General features: G+C 41.6%; 1 protein-coding gene across 1 annotated transcript in view; it reads right to left on the reverse strand.

Moving 5' to 3' along the window:
• Positions 1-231: 231 nt before the first annotated feature.
• The window catches only part of Tshr (thyroid stimulating hormone receptor), a 114,229-nt gene continuing 87,741 nt past the window's right edge, over positions 232-26,719 (reverse strand). Inside the window, exons 8-10 of the mRNA XM_052185303.1 lie at positions 18,915-18,992; positions 6,554-6,742; positions 232-3,393 (exon numbers count right to left, since the gene is read on the reverse strand). Of these exons, the coding sequence (XP_052041263.1) occupies positions 1,980-3,393; positions 6,554-6,742; positions 18,915-18,992 (1,681 nt within the window). The 3' untranslated portion in view covers positions 232-1,979. The remainder of the gene's footprint in view (positions 3,394-6,553; positions 6,743-18,914; positions 18,993-26,719) is intronic.

Below are 26,719 nucleotides of genomic sequence, written 5' to 3' on the forward strand. Positions count from 1 at the left end.
ATTTCATCCTGTCAGTTTGAATTTTAATAGCAATTGTGTTGAAGTCACTCTGCTAGGACTTCGTCTTCAGAGCACTAGATCAGCTACTCAAGATGAAACTCTTTATCTGTCCGGGTGTGACATTTCAAAATGCCACAAGAGAGGAAACATGTCACAGGGTAGCACATGTATTTAATTTCAGGAGTTACACGTGAACTGCTGAGAAAGCCTGTGCTTTATGACAAAGTACCAGACCAGTAAAAAAGGGACCATGTCAGGTGACCCATAAATCCTACTTCATAGACTTAAAGTGGCACAACCCTTAGAGTTCCTGCTTTGGTTCATGAGCACTGAGAAGCAAATGCCAAGTCTGCTTGTGGGGACACCTAGAAATAAATAGGAGTGGACCAGACACTAGAGGTGCACCTGAGGATGCAGTTCCCGTTTGAAGCAAGGCTACTCTGGGGACACACATGTTTTATGTCAGTGACTAGCAGGGTCAGAAGGGACTGGTAGTGTCTGGTGAAAAGGCTTATCTCTTGACAGTGTTAGTGTGGGTGAACCCCAGAGAGCTTAAAAAAAATGGATCTGTGAGGATGAGTTAAATGTTTTGAAGTGGGCCTACATAGTCACAATAATAGAGTATTGACTCTATTATTAGTCTAATTTGTGTTGTTTCCTTTGAAACAGGGTTTCTCTGTGTAGACCAGGCTGTCTTGGACCTGGCCAGCCTCAAATTCAGAAATCTACCTGCCTCTGTGTCCCCAGTAGTGGGATTTAAAGGCGTACACCACCAAGCCTGGCTGTATGATTAACAGATTATATAAATTCCGGTATGTTTTGGACTTGACAGCAGTGTCACTCAATAGAACTTTTGGTTCAAACATGATGATCAAAGAATGAAATAAAGTAAAAGCGTCTTAGGCCACTCCAAAAGGAAGCAGACAGCAACTTCACAAGGTAGGAAAAAAGGTTACTTAAGTAGTGTTTTTTTTCTCTTTGACATGAGCACATATCTTTTGAGGGAGAGACAGGGCATCAAATCCCTCCATTTCTACAGAATTTAGAGGTCCAGGGACTTGCTCAAAGCCCGACAGTTAACCAGTATATAGTTGTCTTATTCAACAGGTGACCAAGTATGCCCTGTCCCCATCCCCATGTGGCCCTTAGAACTCTCTCCCAGAGCTCATGTCTTGTATGAGAAGATAATTCTTAGTTTGCTCAGTCATAAAAGCTGAAATCTTAGCAGTTTCTCCAGCCAGCATGTATCAGCTGGGTCAGGGCTGGCAGAGCCCAGGGAAGAGTTAATTGTTTCAGAGTCTGGGGATGAAGGAGAAAAAACTCTCAAAACCAGACTTTCTTTTCTTTCAGTTTAATAAAAGCAATTATGTGATGACATCTAGTTATGTTTGCCTCTCCAGGGTTCTTTGGGTATCTCCAGGTGGAGTTTCTTGTAGCACAGGTTGGCTTAGAATTCTCTGCATAAAGTATGAACTGGATCCCCCTGCCTACACCTCCCAAGTGTGGCATTTTATTTATTTATTTATTTAATTTTATTTTAATCTTTTTTTTTTTAACAGACCAGATTTTATCCTGGCATTTTATTTTTTTAAGGAACAAAAACTTTCTTTGGTTATTTCAAGGGGAGCTAATTTGGAGTTGCTTAAGTAAATGAACACTAGCCAGTTGTTGAGTCTTTAGTATAAAACACTGCATAAAATGGAGAAGCAAAATGTGGGACTGGTTCAGGAACGTGCCTCACAGCATCATAGACAAGCAACCAACAAACCTCCCGGAGAGCACAGATGATTGTCCTATCACCTAGGACTCAGACATGCTGATAGCTTGTCTCCCTTCTTAGGCAAAACATTCTAGAGATGAACTCTGACCCGATGAGTCATGACCCTCACGGACCTATGTGTTCATGCATCACAGGACTGGAATGCATGTTCAAGAAACCAGCCTTCTGTAAGTCCCACTGTGAACAGTGCAGCCTTCCTTTACAAGGCCGTTTGCTTATACTCTTCTGAGATTTGCCCCTGCAGTTTTGGAGTTAGGTGGGAGTTTCCAAGCAGTTCGTAGGTATCTTGCATGTTGGGGAGACTCTGCCTCGTGTCCTGGGGAATCTTTTGGATCTGAATACCAGTGCTATTGTTGGGACAGACTCTCTGACCCTGATAGGCCTGGGCCTGGCGTTTGCAGATGCCAAACTTGCTGAGCAGAATGAACACATCCCTCTGGAAGGCCTTGGTGAAAATGGCATAGAGAAATGGATTGGCACAGGAGTTGAGGGGGTAGAAGAGAACCAGCAAGATTTTGGAGTTAGTAACGGTGATGAGAGGCTTGTTTAGAAGTGCCGACAGCGCATAGAAGGAGATGGGCGCCATGCACATGAAGTCGGTGAAGATCAGCACGGCCATCCTCTTGGCAATCTTGGTGTCTTTATCTCTCGGGTTGTACTGGGGGTTTCGGACCGTGATGTAGATCTTCACATAGCAGCAACAGACAATAACAAAGGCAACAACATTGAGTAGCAGAACAAGGACAATGTACGCCAGAGCAAGAGGGGTGTCGGTGTCCATCGGCAGGCAGATGCTGACCTTGGCATAGCTGCTTATTCCCACCATCGGGAGCAGGGCGAGAAGGAAGCAGGTGACCCAGCCCCCGGCCATGATGGTGTATGCGTGCCTGAGGCGGATCTTCCTATCCAGGCGCATGGCGAAGGTGATGGCGTACCATCGCTCCAGGGTGATGACGGTCAGTGTGTACACTGATAACTCACTAGCAAAAACAGTGAAGAAACCAGCCGTGTTGCACCCAGGGCCTGTCTGCCAGTCGATGGCGTGATTGTAGTACTCAGAGTGTGTGTAGAGGTCTACAGAGGCAATGAGAAGCAGGTATACCCCCATGCAGAAATCTGCAAAGGCCAAATTGCACATAAGAAAGCGTGGTACAGTCAATTTGTAGTGGCTAGTAAGCAGAATGACCAGGACAAAGATATTGCCCAGGAGAGCCAGGAGGCTGACAAACCACACCACGATTCTCAGGAACTTGTAGCCCATGATATCTTCACAGGGGTTGAACTCATCTGACTTGGGGGTACACACCATGTCCTCGTTGTCCCCACACACAGTATAGTCATAGTGGCTGTCGAAGGCTTGGAGAGTCTCCTCCTGAGGATTTTTGAGCTCTTGGCCAAAGCCGACGACCTCATCCTCTTGGTCTTCAAAGAAGACGTAATAATGCGAGTTGCTCGAGCTCTCCTGGAACTTGGAGTTTTGTTTGTACCCAACACTGTTGTCACCCAGATCTTCTTCATATTCCTGGTAGATGGGACCCCTCAGGACATTCACTGATTTCCTTTGCCGGAGGTTCTGGATACTGCTCTCATTACACATCAGAGACTCTAGGATTCTGCAAGGCAACAGACATGAGTCACCGCTTACTTAAAGTTCACCCTTGATCCCCTTGGCCCCTGGGAAGACATGCAAGTTGCTTATTTTGACCTTTATAGTGCTATGGATTCTTCAGGGTCTGTTCAGGCTGGGCTGCAACATTAAAAAAAAACATTTACTTAATTTATGATGTGTGCATGTACCGGTGCGGCAAAATTAAACTTTCCTAATCAGAAGTCACCCCAGGCACTTCAAAAATTAATGAGAACCCCTTCGGAAAAGCATACATCCAGATTCCAGCTAAGCCATTGGATTGCAGCCACAAACAGAATCCTCTACAGCCTGCAAGCTTGACCTGTAGCAGGGTAATCTTACACGTGTTTAGATCTGCTGGTGGCTTTTTTTTTTTTGGCTTCCATGCCAAGCTACATTTTTTTGAGCAACTTAGGTGGGTTTTACAGCAACCAAACAAAGCTGAAGGTTTTTGGTTATCTTTTAGATTACACTGAGCGTCACAGATAGGCTCTCCGCTATACAAACCAGCTGTGCTGTCTTACAGGGTGGTAGCCAAGGCCTTTTTCTCTTTGCTTTTTCTGATGAGCAGAGGGGCTGTTTCTGAGAGAGTTCTAAAGAAACGTGTTCTAAAGAAACGTGTCCTCGGTGGATCTGAATCCTAATTCATCTTGTAAGCACAGCTCCACACTTCCTTATCTTTCATGTTCTAAGTCTGGATGGTAGGCAACTTATCTTAGAGTTGGGTCTGACGCAATGCTTTTTCAGATAAATTCTACTTCTGGGTAACAGTATTTTCTAAGCACACACTGGTAAATCTTCCACGACACTTGTATATAATTTTTAATTTCAAAAAGACAACTTGTGCTCTCTTCTTCCACCATGTGGGTGCTGAGGGTGGGACTCAGACCATCAGCCTCCCTTTGAGCCCTATCTTTGTTTGCTACATCTATCTGTTTGTATGACCTCACCTCTCTTACTGTGCTCAGCAATATTGATCTTATTTCTCCTCATCTTGAGCCACCTCAAGAAGAGACATGACCAAGGGGCATGGACAGTAGTACCAACTTAGAACATGGATCTTGTAGTTACTAAACTGGGCCATGCTGGACAGATCCTATGAAACATGTTTATTTGGGAGTGGGACAAGAGTGTTGCTTGAATAGGTAAGTACCTTTCCCAAGAAAGTTACATACATACCTATGTTACAACAGTACTGGGAGCAAAGGCTGTGCCCTCTGTGTGTTTGTGCTTACTGTTAAGTTGTGCTTGACACTGTTCCTGTTCTGAGTTCCAGAACTCCACACTTCCTTTGCCTAGAAACTCGTGGCCACCTCTAGACATGATTCAATTTTAAACATGCTGCTGTTTTTTATAGGAGTCTTTTCCTGGCTTCCTTGAATTACCGCCCCCCCCCAACACCTCCCCTCTGTTACCCTCCCCTCCGTTACTCCCTTCTCCTCCCCTCTCGCCCCGCCCCTGTGGTTTTATTCCTTCACAGCCCTGATTGCCATTTCTTTCTTTGTTGACTTCCTCCAGTAGAATATAAGCTACCTGCAAGAAACCACCTCTTAATGCCAGCTGGAGCTGGAATAGTGCCAGGCACATAAGAGATGTTTATCAAATATTTGCTAACAAATGCAAAAATGGCCACAGCACACAGGCACACTTATAGAAATAGGATTTTATCTTTTCAATTTACTTTTGAGATTATAATTATGTCATTTCCCCCTTTCCTTTTCTCCCTCCAAATTCCCATATATCCTCCTTTCTCACTTTTAAATTCATGACTCTATTTTCAATAATTATTGATGGTGTTGGTAGCAGTGTGTGTGTATGTGTGTGTGTGTGTGTGTGTGTGTATTCCTAAATACATACATATATACAACTTGCTCAGCCTATATGGTGTTATTTGTATGTATTTTAGGGCTGACCATTTGGAAAGGGACAACAAATTGCTGTGTTCTTCCCTGGGAAGGCCATTGCTCCAACTCTCAGTGTTGCTTTGTTGCCTGGTTTTCCCTGTGTAGGGTTGAGACCTATGGGCTTTCCCCACACAAACATTAGCAGTTTTATGTCATTGTCCTTATTCATTTCACATTTAGGTAGCCATGTTGGTGAGACTCCCTGGATGTAGCTTTTGACATTCCTAGGAGAGACAATCTCTCAGGAGACTCTGTTCCTCTGGCTCTTATACTCTTTCCATCCCTTTATCTTCAGAGATCCCGGAACCTTAGGTGCAGGGTTTATGTCGTAGATCCATCAGGTGGGACTGGGAAGGTGTAAGTCTTTTTCTATCTTACCAGAGTCACACCCATCAGTGAGGTCAAGCCTGTGCATTCATCCCTGATCCTTCCCACTCAGTGTCGTGTAGCACCTGATAGCAACACCGTGCATGTCTGAACATGGCCACGATGCTCCCTTTGCTCAGCTCTGCAGCCTTTTGATTTGCATCTGTCTCTATGACTAGGTCCTGATTTTTTTATTAGCTGGTTAAAATTATGAGTGTAGAGAGTCATCTAGTGGATACTTGTGTAGAAACGAAAGGAGACAGAAATAGAAAATGAAGGTGGGGTTAAAACTGGAGGTGACACAAGACATAAAAGGGGAACTAGGTCAGAGCAAGAATCAGTAACAGCTGGGAATGTAAAGTGTGAAGGACTGGGTCTCTCCTCAGCATCCTGTAGGCAGCCAGATAGTGAGATAATATAAGTCATAGTTAATATGTTTTACTTGTTACATTGCAGCCAATCAGTTCCAAGTGTTTTCTATTTAACCTCTTCACCTTCTCAACCCCCCTATGGATGACAATGTGATGATCTTGATCCTTAGAAGCTCAGAGTAGTTGGGTAAGTAGGCTGAGATAACCCAGCTAGAAGCAGATGGAGTTGGGATTCAAGCTAAACCCGCCTCAAAGTCTGTACATCCTGGACAAGTGAGCCCTGTCTCCATGATGCCATTGTCCCTCCTCCCCCACAGCAATCCAACAATGGTCACCTTGTTTCTCATCTGCTCCCACAGCCATTAGGCCCATGGGTTCCCTGCTCATGTGGCTGCTTCCAGCTCTTCCCCTCCTGGGTTTGAAATCACATTCTTTCTCAAATCTACAAATGAATCTATCTCCCACCATGGCTTCTTCTTGCTTATCCCAGGCACCTGCTACTTACCCCCTTATTTTCTTCTGGTTTTTAAAAGCACAGCAGTGGCTTGGGTAAGAGAGATCCGCCCGAGTGAGGTGGACGAAACTCAAGGACAGAGGGAGTTTTTTGAGAGTCCAGGTGTTTTTCGCGATCAGTTCCTTGAGGTGCTCCAGGCCTTTGGAAGGAAGGGCAGTGACGCTGGTGGAAGACACATCTCTGGGGTGTGGAGAAGAGAGCAACACAGACAGGCAGTGAGCAGCCAGGCCCTTCTTGTCCTTGTCCTCCCTCCCCCAATCAAACAGTTCTGAGATTAATGGGAGGTGACAAGTTCCTTTTTGCTATGTTTTGAGCTGATCTTTTGCTGCTCAGATGTAATCTGAGTTCACTACCTAAAGGCAGTGGTCTACAATGAATATGAGTTTCTAAGTCAAGGTTACAAGGAACTGCCTTTTTTTTTTAAAAAAAAAATTAAGTCATTATTGTATATATGTATTTTCTGTGTGAGTGTGTGTGTGTGTGTGTTCCAGTATACACACAACATGGTATGCATATGGAAGTCAGAGGATAGTCTGATGGAGTTGGCTCTCTTCTTTTGTCTTTCTATGGGTTCTGGGGATTGAACTCAGGTCTTCAGGCTTATGTGGTAAGTGCTTTTTATCTGCCATCTTACCAGTCTAGACTGAAAGGCATGCACCACCACTGCCTGGCTTTCATTGAGTCACCCAAATCCACAAAATTTTATTCTCTCTGTAAACTTTTGGAATCAGGGAGGGATATGAACTTTACTTTGTAAAATGACATAATACAACTATTAAAAGATCTCCAGAAACAAAATATGAATCTGACAGTCAATGGCACCTAAACTATTATCACTTTCTGCTTTGTATGTGTGTGTGTGTGTGTGTGTGTGTGTGTGTGTGAGAGAGAGAGAGAGAGAGAGAGAGAGAGAGAGAGAGAGAGAGAGAGAGGTATGGAGAAACATTAAACTCCTTTGAAAGGGATCAGACTCAATATTATGAAAATACTCCCCAGTAAGTGCAAAACTTAAAAAAATTTATTAGTATAGTAAGTCACGGCTAAGAGAATCCCCAGACACAGTTTCTTTTTAGAAGACTGTTAAGTATATTCCTATGAAAAAGATAATTATTAATGTGAAAATACAATCTGAAAATTACTTCTGCAAACCACGGGAGGGAAATGTGGTGGGGCTATGAGTTGTATATTAATGTTAATTATTAAAGTAGGATGATTTATTTTTTTGTTTTATGTAGCAATTCTCTCTTCTCTAGTCCCAAAGAGTGTAGGTTGTATGTCTTTTTTTCTATTAATTTATTTATCCATTCACTTTACATTTCAATCTCAGCCCCCATCCTGCCAGTCCCTCCCACCCCTTCCTTGCTTCTCTGAGAGATTATATGTCTTGTTGATAATTTTTCTTGCACTGAAAAATAACTTGAATCATTTAAGGACATGAATATTTAACCCATCATCTCTCTCCTTTTTATTTCATCAATGAAAATAGTCACTATGTTTTCCCTCTTGAAGGCTTTTATATTTATATTTAAAATATTTACTAGAAGATGGGAGTGGCAGTACATGTCTTCAGTCCTAGCACATGGAAGGCAGAAACAGGCAGATCTCCTAAGAGTTCTAGGTCAACCTGGGCTACATAACCAGGCTATGTTTCAGAACATAAGTTTCAGGACAGCCAAGCCAACACAATGAGAGTTTGTCTTAAAAAAAAAAAAGAAAAGAAAAGGAAAGGAAAGGAAAGGAAAGGAAAGGAAAGGAAAGGAAAGGAAAAAGTAAGCCTGGCATGGTGACATATGTCCATAATCTTAGCACTCAGAAGGTAGAGGCAGGAGTATCAGGAATACAAGACCATCATCCTTGGCTAACTGAGTTTAAACTAGCCTGGGCTACATGAAGCATTTCCCCACACCTAGATGATAACCAGTAGATCTCTAATTGAACTTATGACCATCTCAACTAGAGGGAATCCATGCTTGCTACTGGAAACCTAGCCAACTAGCAGGCTAGTGATCTAATGGACCTTGGAGTAGAACTAACAATTTCACTTTACTAAACTAGCATATTCCTAACTAAATTTAAATAGTTGTTTTATACCCACAGAGAAGTGTAGTTTCCACCCCTTATTAAAGGAACCTCTCTTTGCAACAGAAGGCAACCTGTACATAAAACCACAACCAGACAAGATACAGAGTTGTGGAGCCCAGTCTCAATGACTACATCTACAAAACAATTCCTAAGCCCCAAGGCTCACTGCAGAAGAGGGGCCAGAACTATTGTAAACCAGAGGAACAGTAAGTTTGTTGCTTCTAGGACCGTCAGAAGCCACACCCATAAGTCTCACCAACAAGACTGCCTAAACATGAGCCGATCGATCGATCGAGGACAGCATCAACAGACAAGCTTAAGTGGATTTTATGGGGAAAGGTACCACAAGACCTCAACCCTACACACTGAACTCCAGGCAACTCAGAAATGAGGAGAGTGGAAGAAATAGTCTTCTCCAGGAAAGAGCACATCAGCCAGTCATCTAATGTCAAATGGTTAGGCATAAAAATGTATATGACCAACATTATACAGACTGAGCAGGTTAAGCGTATGCATTTAGAAATATGTGTATATTCTTGCGCATATATGCATGTAACAATACTTAATGCAAAACAGAGGCCATGGATCTGAGAGCAAGGAAAAGTGTATGGAGGGTTTGCAGGGAGAAGAGGGATGGGGAACGATATAACTATATTATAATCCCAACAAATAAAAGCTATTTAAGAACCAAAAAGAAAAAAGAAAAACCTAATTAGCAGGTCTGCTTAGCAAGTGAAATCTAATGCTGGCAACTTGTCCCATTACAATTGGATTTAATTTGGGATTATATTGTCAAGGTTCAAGGTTGCCGGGATTTGATAATTCTTTTTTTTTTTTAAAGAAAAAATTATATGTAAAGCTCATCTGTTATTCTTGCTTTCACCACAGATATTATATTATTCTTGTTTCTTGTGAGAGAAGGTGTCGTATTGGTTATTTTGGTTTGTTTTATATTTTTTAAAAAATCTACAGTTGTGTATTTTCCAATCTCGCCTTTTAACAAGAGTGAACTTTGGCTCTTGCCACTGAAACGCTCTCCAGGTGGTTAACACTAGAGAGAGATGTTTGTGAAATTGGCATAAATAGCTTTGCAGCTGGGGAAAGAACAGAGGGAGGGGAGGGAGTCTTTAGCACAGCTGTGAAATGCGGCCTCTCCTGTCCTTTGGATGCCCCTCACTTCCCCCCCTTAAATCCTGAACATCCAGGCATCAAGTTCAGGCCATCTTTCAACTCCAGTTTCTCTTGAAGCATCTTAGGCATTTCTACCCCATGGTGCATCTGTCTGGGATACCGAGGGAGGATGGGGTCTTTTAGTTATCTCTGCTGTGCTCTCATCCAGAGAAGAGAGACCAGCGCAGTATATGAATGTGGCCCTGGATCAACACAAAAACTGTGTACTTGCTTAAACCATTGAGACATGTGTGATTTTGTTTTGTTGTTTCTATAACTTCATTTTGCACTGTGGGGGGTGTCATCCCTGGGCTAGTGTCCTGGGTTCTATGAGAAAGCAGGCTGAGAAAGCTATGAGGACAAGCCAGTGAGCAGCACCCCTCCATGGCCTCTGCCTCAGCTCCTGCCTCCAGGTTCCTGCCCTGCTTATGCTCCTGTCCTGACTTCCTTCCGGGATGAACAGTGATGTGGAAGCAAAGCCAAATACATCCTTTCCTCTCAAACTTGTTTTTGCTTATGGTGTTTTCATCATAGCATATCATAGCAACTCTAAGACAGCAGGCATGGTCAAAGTCAGTGTTGGAGCATGAGTCTGCACCTTAGAAACATCTAGGACACGGGCGGTAGAGATTTAGTAGAACTCAGGAAATCATCATTTCCTTCCTTCTTCAACTTTGAGTTTATCTGAACCCAAGCTCAAAGCCAAAGGTCCAGTCAATACAACTCCAGCCTGGAACTTAACTTGTCTGTGTAACTGCTCATTTGACATCCCTACCTGCACACCTCACAGACATTTCTAGTTTAACAGAGCCCAGACTGAGGGGGTGGCAGTAGTTTGTGGCCACCCGCTGCCAACCTCTATCTCCTCCCACTTTCCCTCCCCCTCCTCCACTTTTTCCTGTCATAGTAATTAGTACCCCTAGAGCTCAGTTGCTCAAACTTGGAGTAACTTCAGCATGTTGAATTTCAACATTTAGGATATCAAAGCGCTGTAGATTAAACTTCAGAAGATCTCAAGTCCCTGCACATTCTGCAATTGGTACCTGTCAATTCTAAATCCATGGATTAAGCCAATGGCATGTTGGAGAAATTTAAGAAGATAAGTTTCATCTGCACTGGATATATATAGTTTTTCTTGTCATTACTCCCCTAATAAAATAATGTAATACTAGCATAGCATTTACTTTACAGTAAGCAATTTAGAGATGATTTAAGGTTCACAGGAGGATATAGCTGGGCTATGTGCAAACAAATGCAATTTTATATAAGGGACTTCTCAGTCTGAATTGTGATGTTCTTATTGGGTCATAGACTCAATTCCCCTCAGATATCAACAATGGCTATGTGTGCATCTTTCAAAATTTAAATTATTTGTTCATTTATATTCTACTATCTGCCTGTTGCTTTTCATAAATAGGATGTCACTTAAGTTCCTGTCATTTGGAGTTGCTTTAACTCTGTGTGTCTCTCTGTCTCTCCTGCGCATGCACACATATGGGTCCAGGTTCCAAGAAGTTTGGACTGGCCTCAAACTAGCTATGTAGCCAAGGATAACCCTGAACTTCTGATCCTTCTGCTTCTATCTCCTAAGTGCTAGGATTACAGCACATGCACAAATGTGTGTACTTGACTGTGTGTCCTTGCTGGTGATTAAACTCATGCTCACATACTCTACAGCTGGCCTCCTAAACCCACTGGAACTCTTTAGAACCCTCTCTTTATCCACAGTGTGCAATTTCATGAAGTGGTGCCACACTGTGGACCTTTAACAGTTTTTGCACAGGGGTTTGGTGCCTGCTCAGTCTGGGTCTTAAGGATCTTTCTCATCTCTGGGAAGTTTTCTTGTGTCATTTTTGGGGTGACTTATTCTTCATTCTTCCTCTTTTTCCTTTCTGGAATCCCAGGAAGTGGAAAAGAACACTCTGCGTTCCTCAGACACATCTTGATCTTTTGTTATAATTTTCTCCTATTGCTCTTTAGTCTTCTGGTAGAATTCCTTCACTGTGTGGTGCATTTCTTGTACTAGATTTTTAACCTTTGCCTCATGAGATCTGGTACTCTGTCCTGTTTAGAATAGTATTTTTTGATGCTTAGACTGAAGGCTCTGAATACGGCTTGCCAAGTGCAAGAGAACATTTTTGAACCTTTTTTGCTCTTTTGTTCTTCTGGTAATAGGATATACAGGGAAGCCCAGTGCAATGTTCACAAGTCTGGATAGAACCACATCATATTTTAGCGCAAAGAAAAAATATAGTGGATGAGATTGAAATTCAGGTCTGAATCCTGCCTTCTCTGTTTACCAGTAGTCACTTAGCAGCAGCTGCCCGTGTGGCCTCAATAAATACTAGCTGTCATTACTGATATAGTTGTGGGGATGAAATGTCTTAGATTTATCAGGTCACTGATTATTGCTTTGTGAAAGTTCCTTGCCGGTCTCTGCAATGTCTGATGCTTCAGGCACACTTTCCCATTTGTTTACCTGGGTGGTTTGATCTCTCATGCTAAGAAGTATTCTTTGCCTGGTAACCCCTAGTTACTCAGTAACACTTAAGAGTGAGCCTTGCCACCGGATGATTTTCTTTCAGGCCAATCGTGAAGAAGGGTGACAAATGGACTCCAAAATGTCAGGTTACATTCCATCATGGAGGGGAGAGGGCCCCAAGAGCCCCTACCCCAGCTGATGACCTACTGACACTGGCTGATTTTTGGAGAGGAAAAGTCAGTCTCTTTAAGGGTGTGGCCTCTGGTAGATCTCCACGCTCCAGCAAATGGCCCACACTTGAGTGTATTTTGGCAGTACAACTTGGACTCACTGGGTTATTTTAAAAAACAAAGGAATGGGAGGGAGGGAAGGAAAGGGGGAGGGAGGGAGAGGGGAGTGTTTCTGGGAAGACTGAGAGGGAGACACGGGGAATGAATATGATCAAAATATATTTACATATGTGGGGAATTCTCAAAGAATTAATAAAAGTATTGTGTTTATAAAATTTCAGCTTATGGTGTCTTTTTAAAACTTCTTCACAAAGAAGACTTGAAATCCCAAGGCCTGAGCCCTTAGTAGGGAGGTATTTCGAGGCTAGCATTTTGCATGAATGGGTCAGAGCATATCATGCTCAATATGGTTTGTCAACATGACAGAATCTAAAATGGCCGAAGAGATGAACCTCTTGGCATGTCTGTGAAGAATTATTGAGATTGGGTTAAATGAAGTAAGATACTCCCTTAAAACAAAAGTGAGAAAAATCTAACATTCTATGGTATGGGATCCTGGACAAAATAAAAAGGATATAGTTAGCTTAGCATATACATTCATCTCTGCCTGCTTCCTGACTAAAGATGCAGTGTGACCAGCCTGCTACCACGCCTTCCCTGACACGATAGACTGTATAACCTTGGACCATGAGCCAAAGTAACAAACAAACCCTTTCTCCTTTAAGATGGTTGCCAGGGTTTTTTTTTTTTTTTTTTTTTAATATATATTTTAGCAACAGGGAAAATAACTAATACAGAGGGCCCATGTCTCCGGAGAGACACATTCAGTCAGTCCTTTCTCTTTAGTTCCATGTCTCTCTCTTGACACAGGCCACACACATCACCTCTAAATCCTGTGTCATAAAGGTTCTGTGCTGAGCACGACACCTCTGACTGTCTGCCCCTGTGAGTTGTCTGTCATACTTTCCTTCTCCTCTGCTTTTCTTATTTATGATTCGCCAGATGGTGGCTATATACCCTCCTTACCTGTCTTCTTCGCCCTTGTAGATTTATCTACCTGAAATTCTCTTTTCTCATCTTTCATCTGAGAAGGAAGAGGAAAGAACAGAGGCTCAACTTCTCATCTTTTAATTTTAGCCACCAGTTACCGAGCATACTGAACTGCACTGGGTAATAGCTTAGACAAGCGCTGACAAACGCTGAGCGAGACCAGAGAGTCTCCCAACTGATGGAGACTCATCAACTGCCGCTGATGGAGAATGAATATAGGTCTGAAGAAAATTTCCAAACTGAACAACTTAGGACCATTTTAAGGTTCTTGGAGCTGTATCTTTTCTTTCTTTCTTTCTTTCTTTCTTTCTTTCTTTCTTTCTTTCTTTCTTTCTTTCTTTCTTTCTTTCTTAATTTCTCTTTCTCTCTCTCTCTTTCTCTCTCTCTCTTTCTTCTTTCCTTCATTTCTTTTTTTGTGTTTCCTCCAATTTTTTTTTACTGCTTTGCATCCAGGATTTTCCTAGTATAATTTATTAGCTACAATCAGAAATTCAGTAGACAATTAATGTCTACAGGTTCATTGTTCCATGTCATGAGATCTCATGGAGTATCCTGTTGCTTTATGGATCCTACACTGAAAAATGCTCTGGAACGGGAATGTGCACAAGCAGATGAGAACAAAGAGACACCCGGTCAGAATTTAATTAACATAATGAACTTCTACGTCCTGCCAGAGACAGTTGCCCTTGTGAATACACATAGTTCCATTTCCTTCTTGTAGGAAAAGAACTTTGAGAGAGAGAGAGACAGAGAGAGAGAGAGAGAGAGAGAGAGAGAGAGAAGGCTGTATTCACTCATGTTTGCACGAGACAAACGGGAAACTGTGGGCATAATTCTGCATACCACATTGTGCTTATGCTTGTCGAAAAACAAAATGATCCCAGACCGACCAACTCTCCCATCAGTTAGCTCAGTGCCAGGATTGTCTAGTTAGTTATAGTATCATGAGTAAAAGTTGCTGCAGAACATAACACACTCTAGTTTTTCTAACCTTCACAACCTAGTCCCATGCATTATCAATTCCTTTAATCATGAGTAATTGCATCAATGTGAATAAAACCATCAAAACTTAAGAGAGGAACAGCATGGAGAGGCCATAATTTTTTTGAAGTCGACAGTACAAGATGAAATTTGTGTAGGCATGTTTATCAGAGTCTCATAGGGATTTATTAAAAGTAGATTTATTTGTTAAAAGTAGATTTATTTGTATGTAAAGACATGAAATAGAGAAAAAAGAAAGACAACTGTACTGTTTGCTCTTAGGTTCATCACCGTAGAGGGATATTGGTTAACACATATGGACTAGTTAATAAACTATGAATTTATGTGACATTTTCACGTTGAGGACATTTTGTCATCGTTGTTTTCTTGGGGTTCGCTCAGCAAAAATTCCTATATTCCATTGTTTGTATCATGGTAAAGACAAACTCAAAGCTACCCTTTGAATAATTAACTGTGGTAAAATTCTTCTACAAGAGGAGCTTATGGATTTTTGAATTATTTTCTTAGAGGTGGAACATTATTCTAGAACACTTAGCATGGATATAAAATCATCTATTCTGAATGAATCTCTCAACACAGGGCAGTGGTTCCCAGGATTTTAGTAATTTTTTCTTTATTTAAAATAAAAACAAACAAACCATTTGAAGGATGATAATGGCTGTATTTTTGTTTGGTTAAAGAAAAAAGAGTATTTGACTGAGGATCTCTCTATTAATCTGTCACCTCTCTCCCTCCAAAAGGAAGCCTATCACTTAGAGTATGCTTTGCAAGTGATGCCTCAATAGTTGTTAAAAAGTCAGGCTGCTGACAGAGGGGGACACTCTCAGTCAGCCATTGAACTGAGCACAGGGTCCCCAATGGGATAAAGGACTCGATAAAGGACCCAAGGAGCTGAAGGGGTTTGCAGCACCATAGCCATAGGAGGAACAATGATATGAGCCACCCAGTACTCCCAGAGCTCCCAGGGACAAAAACATCAACCAGAGAGTACACATGGTGTTACCCATGGCTCCAGATGCATAGGCAGTAGAGGATGGCCTTGTTGGACAGCAAAGGGAGGAGAGGCCCAGGGTCCTGGAAAGGCTCTATGCAGCAGTGTAGGGGAATACCAGGACAGGGAAGCAGGAGGGGGTTGATTGGGGAACAGGGGGAGGGGAGATGGCTTATGGGACTTTGGGGGGGGGGACCAGGAAAGGGGAAATCATTTGAAATGTAAGTAAAGAATATATCTAATTAAAGTCATGCTGCCATTATAGATGCCAACTACAAATACTTGGGTTCTTCTCACCCCAAAGCCTCATTTATTAATCAGATCTCGTACTACTATAGCCACTGGCATAGGAAAAAATAATATTTTAAATCACAGCATTTAAATCATCACATTTTAGCGCCTTTGCTGTGACCTTGAAGGGGTGGGTGGGTGGCGCTGTGTCTTAAGCATGAGGTACTTGGCTGGCTCCTTGGCATCGGGGCTCCTGAGTCAGGCACTGGGACACATCTGGTTGTCTTTGGTTTGCAATGATTTCAGTCAGTAAGTAGAATAGCCTATCAGATCAGTCTTCAGTTCGAATCCCCAGGAGGTTCCCTCCTCCAGGACAACTGCTACAGGAGTTCCTCTGAGCAACCCAGCAAGAAAGACAGAGTCTAAGATGACATGGGTTTCTGAGCTAGATTCTATTTTCCTTTGAGGGAGATTCCTTATAAGCAGTTAGGAGATACAGAAGAGCTGTAACCAAGAACCCAGGATGTGGGAAAGCCAGGGTTAAAGGTAAAGAAGGCATGTGGGGAGTTGAAGAGGGCCACACCCTGTAAAGAGTTCTTTGGCCTACTACTAATATCTCCACAGTCGCCCTGCAGTGGGCCTTCTTCCTTATCTGATCAGTTTCTCCACAAAACGAGCCTTTTAAAGTCTGTGGGTTGAATTTGGCTTATATTTTCTTGTAGTCTTTCTCACCTATCCTCGCCCCGGTCCTTTAAGAAGGTCTCTGTTAAATCATAGTAAGCAGAGCTCATGTTTGGATGGACACACACACACACACACACACACACATCATGGCTCTTATTACATTAAATTTATCTTATAGTCTCATCTTACTTATGTTTTGTTTTAGCCTGTCTAAGAGGAGAATTGTCATTTCTTCATTATAGCTTTTATGGAGTTCAGCGGGCATTTGACGAAAATGCCCAAGATAGAAGTAAACCAATGCCAGCTCACTTCAGGAATCGAAGAGAACAAGAGAGCATAAAGTCCTTTGGCAGAGGGTGGTGCTTGAGAGCTAAAACTGATTCAAACAGATGAATAGCAAAGATAGGTGTGGTGGTAGTGAATGCTGGAAATTGGGAGCTGGCAACAGGAGCCATTTCAAAACCACGTCTCTAAAAACTAAGGGATTGGGATGTAGCTCAGTGCTTATAATGTTTGCCCAGTGTATGCACGCACTGGGTTCAGCAGTACACACATTCCCACACATATGCATATTGATAAGAAAGAAAATCAATGTTGGCCGGCATAAAGCTCCCATATATTATTGATGGGAATAGAAAAATGAGACAACCAGCCAGGAGTGGGGAGATGGCTCAGTGGTTAAGAGCATTGGCTACTTCTTCAGAGGACACAGGTTCAATACCCAGCACTCACATGGCAGCTCACAACTGTCTGTAACTCTAGTTCCAGGAATCTGGCACCCTCACGCAGAGACATACATACAGGCAAAACACCAATGTACATAAAAAGTAAATTTTTTAAAGATCAAAGATGTATCAGGATGCTAGAAAGAATTTTACCATGAAATGTCTGCTAAGACTATAACCATAACCTTGTGGTGATCACAAAAACAAAGACTTACTTTATTTAAACCAAAAAAGTTGGCAGTACCATGCCTGGGGTTTCTCAAATGCTGAACTTGAAAGCAGTTGACAGCAACGAATGCTTATTTTTGTTGATTAATGTAATACAAACTCAAGGATATAGTCACAAGGATTGTTTCTTCTTAAGAGATACTTATAATAGAAGTTGGGACTATTACGGTAATTATCATCAGTCCGCTGAGTGCTGTTAAGGTGAGTTACATAATTTAGACTCTGGAGAGCCCTGATTGTTACTGAAAGCATTAGGATCACATGTGTTCTTTCCTTTGCTATTATAAACACAAAGAGCTCCTCTTTCAAAATAAAGAGGGAAGGAAAGAAGGCAGTCAAAGAATAGAAAGATAAAAATGGAAAGGGAGATTGAGTATCTCCATGACAAAATTAATCAATAAAAATATTATCAAATTTCCAAACTAAATTAAATGGCCATCTTAGGGCAGAAAAAACAAAAACCAAAAACCATAAGAATGGCAGAATAGATGGTATCTTAGACTCGTGCCTGATGGAAATCAAATTCTTCTTTGAACCATGACCTTGAGAAAAGATGGGGCATAGGCAAGTTTAGTGATTTTTGTCGACTGTTGGGGGAAAACTATTCCCTTACCAAGATACCCCATGAGGCAGAAACACACATAATATAAAACTCCCTTTTCTTTAGATGGCACTTTGGATTTTTCCAGTTTTAGTTTATAGACCAAATGACAGCCAAGCCATGGTATTCGACACTCAATTGCAGTGCATCAGTCATTCACTGGATATTTGCTAATTTCTGTTGTGGTGAGGGCATTGTGAAACTATAGGGCGTAGTCCCTTTCTTGAGGGATCTTCGAATCTAACTAGGGAAGACGGTAGGAAAGAAAATGAAGATTTTTATACAACAGGTTCAAGAGAAAAATGACAGAGACATTACAGGTTATGCATACACAATTTATGAACGTCTATGCTTCTCATTTGAGAGATAACACTGTTCAATAGTTTTGGTCTTCCTGAACTTCCAAACACTGGCGATTTCTTTAACTGTCCTCCTATATTTTATTTGATTTAATTAAAATTTTTGTTAATATAATGATTGGTACTTGTTAGCTTTTGATCCCAGGACAAGACTCATTCAGTACCTGTAGCTCCTCCCAGCACTCCTTGTTAGTATTTCCTCTAGGCTCTGCCCAACAGTTACCTAGCAACTCGAGCTCTCCTCCCATCCCCTCCCCTCCTGAACCTTCCCCTCCCCAACCCTCCCCTTCCCAACCTTCCTCAACCCTCCTCTCCCCAGCCCTCCTCTCCCCTCCCCTCTCCTTTCCTCTCCTCTTAACCCCCTTCATGCATGTGTTTCCTTTTATAGATTTGCCTTAGTCATGGTGCAGAAATGCTGAGAGGCAATGACATCTCCTCTTTTCACACCTCTTTCATTCCAGAAAAATAAAAGAGAAAAATAATAAAGACCTACTAGCCATTCATTTGTCTTACTCACAGCAAAGTTGGTCCACTGTATACTCCTCCAAAGGCATCTTTGTCTATAGCTGTCAGATATTTATTCTTGTTTAGGTAACTAGACAGAATATGAGGGGGGGGGGAGAGAGAGGGAGAATGAGTTAGACAAACTTAAGCTGTCATATAATATTAGAATATATATCAAAATACAATGTAAGCAAGGTCACATTAATTTTGAAGACACCTTGCATTCTTCTGGCTGAAGCACCATTTAATGTGTCCAGAAGGCAGAGTTGCATTGTGGCAGGAATCTTTGAAAATGAACTATGTTTATGGTCTTGTTTGCATATCATTATCATATGCATATCATAACATTTTATCAGAGTTGTCTAAATTTCCTATTTCCTGGTAATTGTTTTTCCTCTCTTGACTCATATTTTGCTTTTTTTTTTTTTCCAGTTTTTCAAGACAGGGTTTCTCTGTAGTCCTAGCTGTCCTGGAACTCACTCTGTAGACCAGGCTGGCCTTGAACTCAGAGATCTGCCTGCCTCTGCCTCCTAAGTGCTGGGATCAAAGGTGTGCGCCATCACTGTCTGGCAAATTTTGCTTCTTAAAATAGACTATTCTCCCCATATATCACTGAAGCTAGACTATAACTAAGAGCTGGGATGGAGGCCATAAGGTGGTGGTGGGTGATAAGGATGGTTCTTCAAGTAGAGTTGCCAGATGTAGCAAATTAAAATACATGATGCCACTTTAATTCAATTTATAGATAGTGAATAATTTTCAAGCATAAAGTTTCCTACCAAAGTTATCTGTTGCTTATCTGAAATTCAAATTTAATTAAAAGGCATGCATTTTAGCCAACAATACCAGTTCTAGCATGGGGATACTTATGTAAATAAAATTATAGCTCATACCTCTCCTGAAAAGCCATGGGTATGCTGACCCTTTCTCTCTTACAGCCATTTGAAAGAATGATTTTTTTTTTTTTTTTTTTTTTTTGGCTTTTTGGATTTGGTTTTGTCGAGATAGGGTTTCTCTGTGTAGCCCTGGCTGTCCTGGAACTCACTCTGTAGACCAGGCTGGCCTCAAACTCAGAAATCCACCTGCCTCTGCCTCCCAGAGTGCTGGGATTACAGGCATGCGCCACCACCACCCGGCATGCAAAGTGTGTTTGAAATAAAATTTCCTCCCAATGAACAAAAGCACCTAAGAATTTTAAATTTGGCCCTTCCCTTCCCCCATAGCTTTTTTAGAGAGTAAAATTATCTAAAATGAAATAAAGTACCTGCTTCTTTATTGTAAATGACCCCAATGTACACACTTAGATTAACTCGAAGCACAGTGTAGGTAATTTAAGCAGTAGTGAATGACTCAGGCTTGATACAAAACAAAGACAGTAAAGACCCTTGGGAAGTCTGCTTAATTATGATTCTGTTGCTGTAGCAGCAAGCTTTGCACTGCAGAATGCAAGTTCTTAAGGAAGATGACTAATAATAGTAGAGTAATTAAAGACTTTTGCTTAGAACTCTTTCTCCAGAGCCTTTATAGAGAAAGTTCCCTCTACTTATTTGGATCCGGGTGTGTCTGTAGTGGAGCAGTGTAAGAATAGAACGGTCAACCGCCAGTGCTGAAGAGTTTTATTGCTTTGCCTCTTTGGACACGCTAAACAGGCATTAAACAGAGTAAGAATCAGGATGGCAAACAATGAGGTTTTACAATTTTGAATACAGTTTAGATTCTTCCAATGATTTTTTTAAATAGAGGCTGTACTGGCTGGTTTTGTGTGTCAACTTGACACAGGCTGGAGTTATTCCGAGAAAGGAGCTTCAGTTGGAGAAGTGCCTCCATGAGATCCAGCTGTGGGGCATTTTCTCAATTAGTGATCAACAAGGGAGGGCCCCTTGTGGGTGGTGCCACCCCTGGGCTGGTAGTCTTGGGTTCTATAAGAGAGCAGGCTGAGCAAGCCAGGGGAAGCAAGCCAGTAAGAAACATCTCCCCATGGCTTCTGCATCAGCTCCTGCTTCCTGACCTGCTTGAGTTCCAGTCCTGACTTCCTTTGGTCATGAACAGCTGTGTGGAAGTGTAAACAGAATAAACCCTTTCCTCCCCAACTTGCTTCTTGGTCATGATGTTTGTGCAGGAATAGAAATGCTAACTAAGACTATTCATTTAAAGTAGCACTGGTTGGTCCAATACTCTCTATTTCCTCCTGACCTTATCAGAACCTGTAATTACCTAATTTACTTTCTTACTTGAATGCTATATCTTTGCAATCAGAATGGAAAGCTCTATGCCCAATCCATTGCTGAATCCCCACTGCTAAGTTTGGTGTTCTAGACATGCTTACTGAGTGGAGATTAAGAGTGAGCAAACAAACAAACAAACAAATATAACTTTCTCTCAAGATAGTGACATTGATACATTTGGGGTTTGATGGGGACACATATGACTGTTTAAAGAAAAAAATAATGATAATTGAAAGAAGACTTAGCGTATGATGCGGTGGGTTTGGGGAAATGGACTTTCCTGATGGCTGTAAATGTTGAGACAGCTCATTTACAAAGAGAAGTTCACACATGGCCTCTTTAAGGAGTGGCTGAGCACACACTTCCAGAGTGTATTAGGTAGCTCTCTGTTATAACAAAATGGCGGATACAATCAGTGTCAAAGAGAAATGGATTGGTTCTGTTCAGAATCACGGAGATGAGTCGATTCCATTGTGCCTATGATACCTTGGCTCACAGTGGTAGAAGCATGAGGCAGAGGAGGCTGCTTTTGACTTTTTTCTTTCTTTAACTGTGGCTGGGACCCTTTTTGGGTGGCATTCCAGATACTGTCTGTAACCCAGCAGGCTACTACATTTCATGTGGAGACCAGTCTTCCATATGTTCAGTCACCTGAGTGAGATGCCAAAGCAGCCTATGCCTGTGTCCCAGTGGGTTAATGTCATATAAAGCTTGAGTCACAGTACTCTTGTGTTCACAGATTCATTCAGTCAACCCATTATATCTATGATGATCTTTCATTTGGTTGTAGTTTGAGTGGGTTAGACCCACCATGGGGAAAAAAGCCCAACTGTAGAGAGACTCTTATGAACACAGTTTTGTAATGTGACAACCATGTTGGGCATAGTGACCACACCAGCTTGGAAGTCTTTCTGGACCTTTGGGCTAGTGTAGCTGCCAATCACATTTTGTTCCCAGGCTGTTCAAAATCAAGTAAGCTCTGCTGGTCTTCATCTCCAATGACTGAGGGGAAATATCAGCTTGCTCTAATCACCAGAAATTATTGGAAAACTAAATTATCACTTGTCCAATTTTTTAGTGTTATCATCTGATACTTAATATACCCCCGAGGACAAGGAGACTTCTTGATAAGCACAGCAGTTTACCAGAAATGTTGCAGAAGACTTCAAACTGAAAAAGGCAGCCAGAGTCCAGAATTCAGGAAAGAATGTAGCAAGAGGCACAGCCAATGTGAATGGAGACGAACCAGCCTGATGAAGGGCCTGTTCTCAAAAGACAGTATGCTCATTTGGATACTTAACCTCTGCAGATGATAAGGTGCTTAAAAATGAACCTGCCACACTTCCCTGTTCAGTCTGTGGGGTTTTTTTGAAACAGGGTCTTACTATGAAGCCCTAGATGACCTTGGACCCACCATGCTCTCCCACATTCTAAGAATCTGGTAGTTTTCAGGGATACCTCTTTGGATCTTGGGTTCTGACTTCTTGAAACTTCTACCAGAAGCGAAGGGTACAGAATTATAGACACAGACACTTTAACATGTAGGAAGGAAGTGCTTTCATTAATCACATTAAACACATGCTATTTCCTGGGAATGCCAGTCTTTTTAAATTGGTTTCTCGATCATAATGTATCCCCATACTGGGCTGTATATATTGGCTTAGGCAAATCAGCCACAAAGCTTGGTAAACCAGATAGGAGCCTATTCTAGACAATGACTATTTTACGTGAGGCTGATAATAGAAGATGAACACAAAGAAGGTTCAAAAGGTTAGGAGGACTTGTCAGAAGTGACGAGAGGAGAGATTTCCTAAAGGTCAGGATTGATAATGTGATAGGAGGGGCTCCTTGGAAAATCTTAATAGTTACTTCCAAAGTAGAACAGATGCTGCTAACCCTATCTGCCTAATGACTCTTCATTATTTGGATAGATTCTGCCTCTTTGAGAACCTGGTGAAGAAATTAAGCCTTTCCTACAAAACAGTTGTCAATTTTTCCACATTTCAATACTTGAGACTGTTTACTCTGACTGAAAATGCTGTATCTCACAGTTAGGGGAGAAGAATGGGGTTGGGCCAATAAAGACAGCAATGAGCTGGGGTAAAGTGTCCAATTGTGTCTGTGTGTGCATGTGTGTACAAGTTCTCTTGAACACACTTTTTAAACATTTCTTTTTTGAGACTTATTTATTTTATGCATCTGAATGTTTTTCCTGCACGTGTATCTTTGTATCATGTGCATCCAGTGCCTATGGAGGTCAGAAGAAGGGTTCAGATCCCTGGAAATTGACTTACAGGCAGCTGTGAGCTGCTGTGTAGAGGCTGGGATATGGAACCCAGGTCCTCTGCAAGAGCAGTTGGTGCACTTAACCACTGAGCCATCTCTCCACCCTTGGATTTATTCTCAACGCATAGCAGCCATTCAGTAAAGACTTGTTTGATGAGAAATGAGAGTCTTATTTCTGGATAATTCACAGCTAGGGACAGGTTTTATTAAGCAGCCAGAGAGTTCAGTATCAAAGAAAGGAGTAAGGTGTACTGTGGTAAGGACATTTGCTGTTTCTCCTGGACTGTGTTCTCTGGGGAGTTTAAGGATCTTGTTTCAGTTCCAATTTAGAATTTCAGCTCATTCCTTTGTAATTCCTTTAGGGGAAACTAGGGTTGGCACCTGGTTATGGTTTGACACTCACAGGGGAGTGTGTCTTTGGAGAATCATGCTTTTGTTTGTTTGTTTTTGTTTTCTACACGACTCTTGCTATTCAGAAAATGATAGGGGTTCAGCACGTAGCCTTTACAGTCGTCTAAAGAGAAGCTGGATTGCTCTGTGGAAATCTTGTTGGTTTCAGAGACAGGGGCACTTGTTTATCAACAGTGACAGGTGAGAAAGCATTCAAGACTGCAGGAGGCAGAGGGGGACAGCCAACCTTGGAGCATATCCTACAAGCTGTTCAAATACTTATCCCGTGAGAAATAGCAGTCTACTTAATCCTATAATCTTCTCTCCCAGTCATTTTTTCCCAGTGGCTCCGGGCTGTGGTGAATTGCTTCTAATCAGCTAATGTGTGATGCTAATTAGCACATTATTTGTGTTGACTTCTCTGCTCATAACGATTACTGTCTGGGTAAGTCTTTAACACAGCCAAGTTGTATTAATTTATTTTTGCTCCAAATGTTTACTTCTGGATAGAAGCTAAACCACTAGAATTCACCAAGAGAAAAATTCATCTCAGAGACTCAGGCACTGTGGGAGAAGCAACTCAGCTTAGAAGACTGAATAAGGAGAATGGAGAGAGGTCCAGAGAAGGAACAGGTGCCCCTGCTTATGACTGAGAGCAGTTCAACTTCCCTTTGGGCAAGGACACTCATATTAGGCGATCTGTCATCTGAATAATGGCAATGCACTTGACTCTCTGTGAAACCACAGGGTGAGGAGCTATCCCCCTCTTGCCCAATTCCTAACCAAGGAGGGAACGGCTTCTGTGGTTTCAGTGCCTATCCTCAGTGTGGGACTCGTCCAACTTGGCTGACATAACATTACTCAGTCACACTAAAACAATGAGTGTAATTGAGGTCAGACCTGATCGTTGCAGTGCATTGGTATGAGGTAGATGATTGCTGTTTTGGAGAACAAATTATTTCAGACAGAACCTAGAGATATCTAAACAAGGTTCTAGAGAGGTTATGCTATTTGCAGTCTTTGAACCATGTTAGGAAAATTATTATAGATGATTAATATGTTTTTTCTTAGTTTGAAAACCCAGTAAATACTGAGCTATATTACAAAAATATAATGTGAGGGTCTACAGAGATGACCAGGGCTAAGAGCACATTGAATGCAAGGTGGATTACTGGAGTTTGATTTCTGGAACCCAGGTAAATGGAGTGCTGGCACATATGTAATCCCAGCATTCCTATACTGGGTTCAGAGGTAGAGATATTAAGTTGAAGACACTAAGCTTGTGGGCTAGCTAGCGTGGACTGATTGCTTTCAAATCAAAGGAGAAAATATTTGATGGCGTTTTCATAATCTTAAATGCTAATCTTTAAAAACCATGGGATAACTTTAGAGAAAAATCATGCTGATTTCTCCAAGGAAGGAGACCAACATCTTTGCATATTCTGCACTTGTAGATTTTCTAGCTGATGCACATTTTGAATTGGGTAAATTTCTTTCTAATGCCCTTTGATCTTTGGTGTAGCTGGGTTTGTGTTGACTCCACAGAATGTGATTTTTGTTGTGAGCAGGAAGCACGTTGCTTTTGTTTCTCTTTGCTTTGGTAGTGGCTAGCACAGTGTTTTGTGCGCTGGAGGCCATCACTCGTTACCAGAGAAGTAAATGAAGGGCTGTGTAATATTAGTGCACTGGGCTGTCCAGTTCTGTAAATTTTAAGTGCAAGAATTTGTGTATCCTGTGGCATCTTCCAGAGCTTCTCCTGTAATTATATATTTAAAGAAATGAATAAAATCAAACCATAACAACTCCTGTTTTATCAAATGCCCAAGTGAATAATATTCTAACCCTTCTCTCATAGAGACTAGAAGGAATCCTAAAAGCCTGGACAAGAGCTAGACTCGACTTCAACAGGGTGTAGAGAGCCCTGCCCAACTAGAAGGAATCTAGTACTCATTTTAAAATGGAACCATTCCAGAAGTCAGTACTTAACCAGAATATCAACCCAAAGCACTTACTCTCCCCATGTGTTCTTTCCTACTTAAGTTCTCTGTGTTTAGTTGCATAGCTATTTCAAAAGTCCGTCCATGGGCTACAGTATCAGCATCAAGAAAGGGTGTGTTAGAAATACAGGCTCCCACAGCCCAGCTCAAGGGGACAGATCAGCATCTGTATTACCCAGGATCCCTTGATGGTTTGCATGGCTAATAGTATTTGAGAAGCAAAATAATACACAACACACTTAGACTCATAAGGCTTTCCAGGTTTTACAGTCAGCAGCCATGTAAGGAATGTTTTAAGGAAGGAAGAGTATTGAAGCATAAGAGGCAGTAATTAACACACCACTGTAAGAAATGAGCAGTTAAATTTGGGAGGCAATACTAGACAACTTGGAATATATAGCTGCTAAAGAAATAAGGGATGCAATGCAAGTGATGCATAGCTTTAATTGCATCATTCAGGATGCAGAGGCAAGCAGATCTTTGTAAGTTCAAGTCCAGCCTTGTCTGTATAGCTAGTTCCATGATGGGTAGGGTTACATAGCAAGACACTACTTAAAAAATGTATGGTAAGACAAATAAAATGTAAGTCTGGTTGGTTGGTCTGTTGGTTTGGTCATTTGGGTATCATTTATCTTTAGAAAAGAAAAAAAATGTCAAAACAGATTACATCACTTTTTTTGAAAACACATTTGGGTGCAAAGATACTCTTTCATTTCATGTACTAGCAAATGAACATTTACACACACACACACACACACAAACACACCTATAAAATTACTGGTGGTGACAGCATACATCTCTATTTTATTGAGAATGAGAGCTTTGAGGTACAGAACTGGGGCCAACATTAAGTAACCACTTCAGACTGCTCTCATCAAGTTCCTTTAGCATTACTTGCAAGGCTTGATATACTTAAGAGA

This window comes from Apodemus sylvaticus, chromosome 6, assembly GCF_947179515.1.
Source record: "Apodemus sylvaticus chromosome 6, mApoSyl1.1, whole genome shotgun sequence".
Taxonomy (NCBI): Eukaryota; Metazoa; Chordata; class Mammalia; order Rodentia; family Muridae; genus Apodemus; species Apodemus sylvaticus.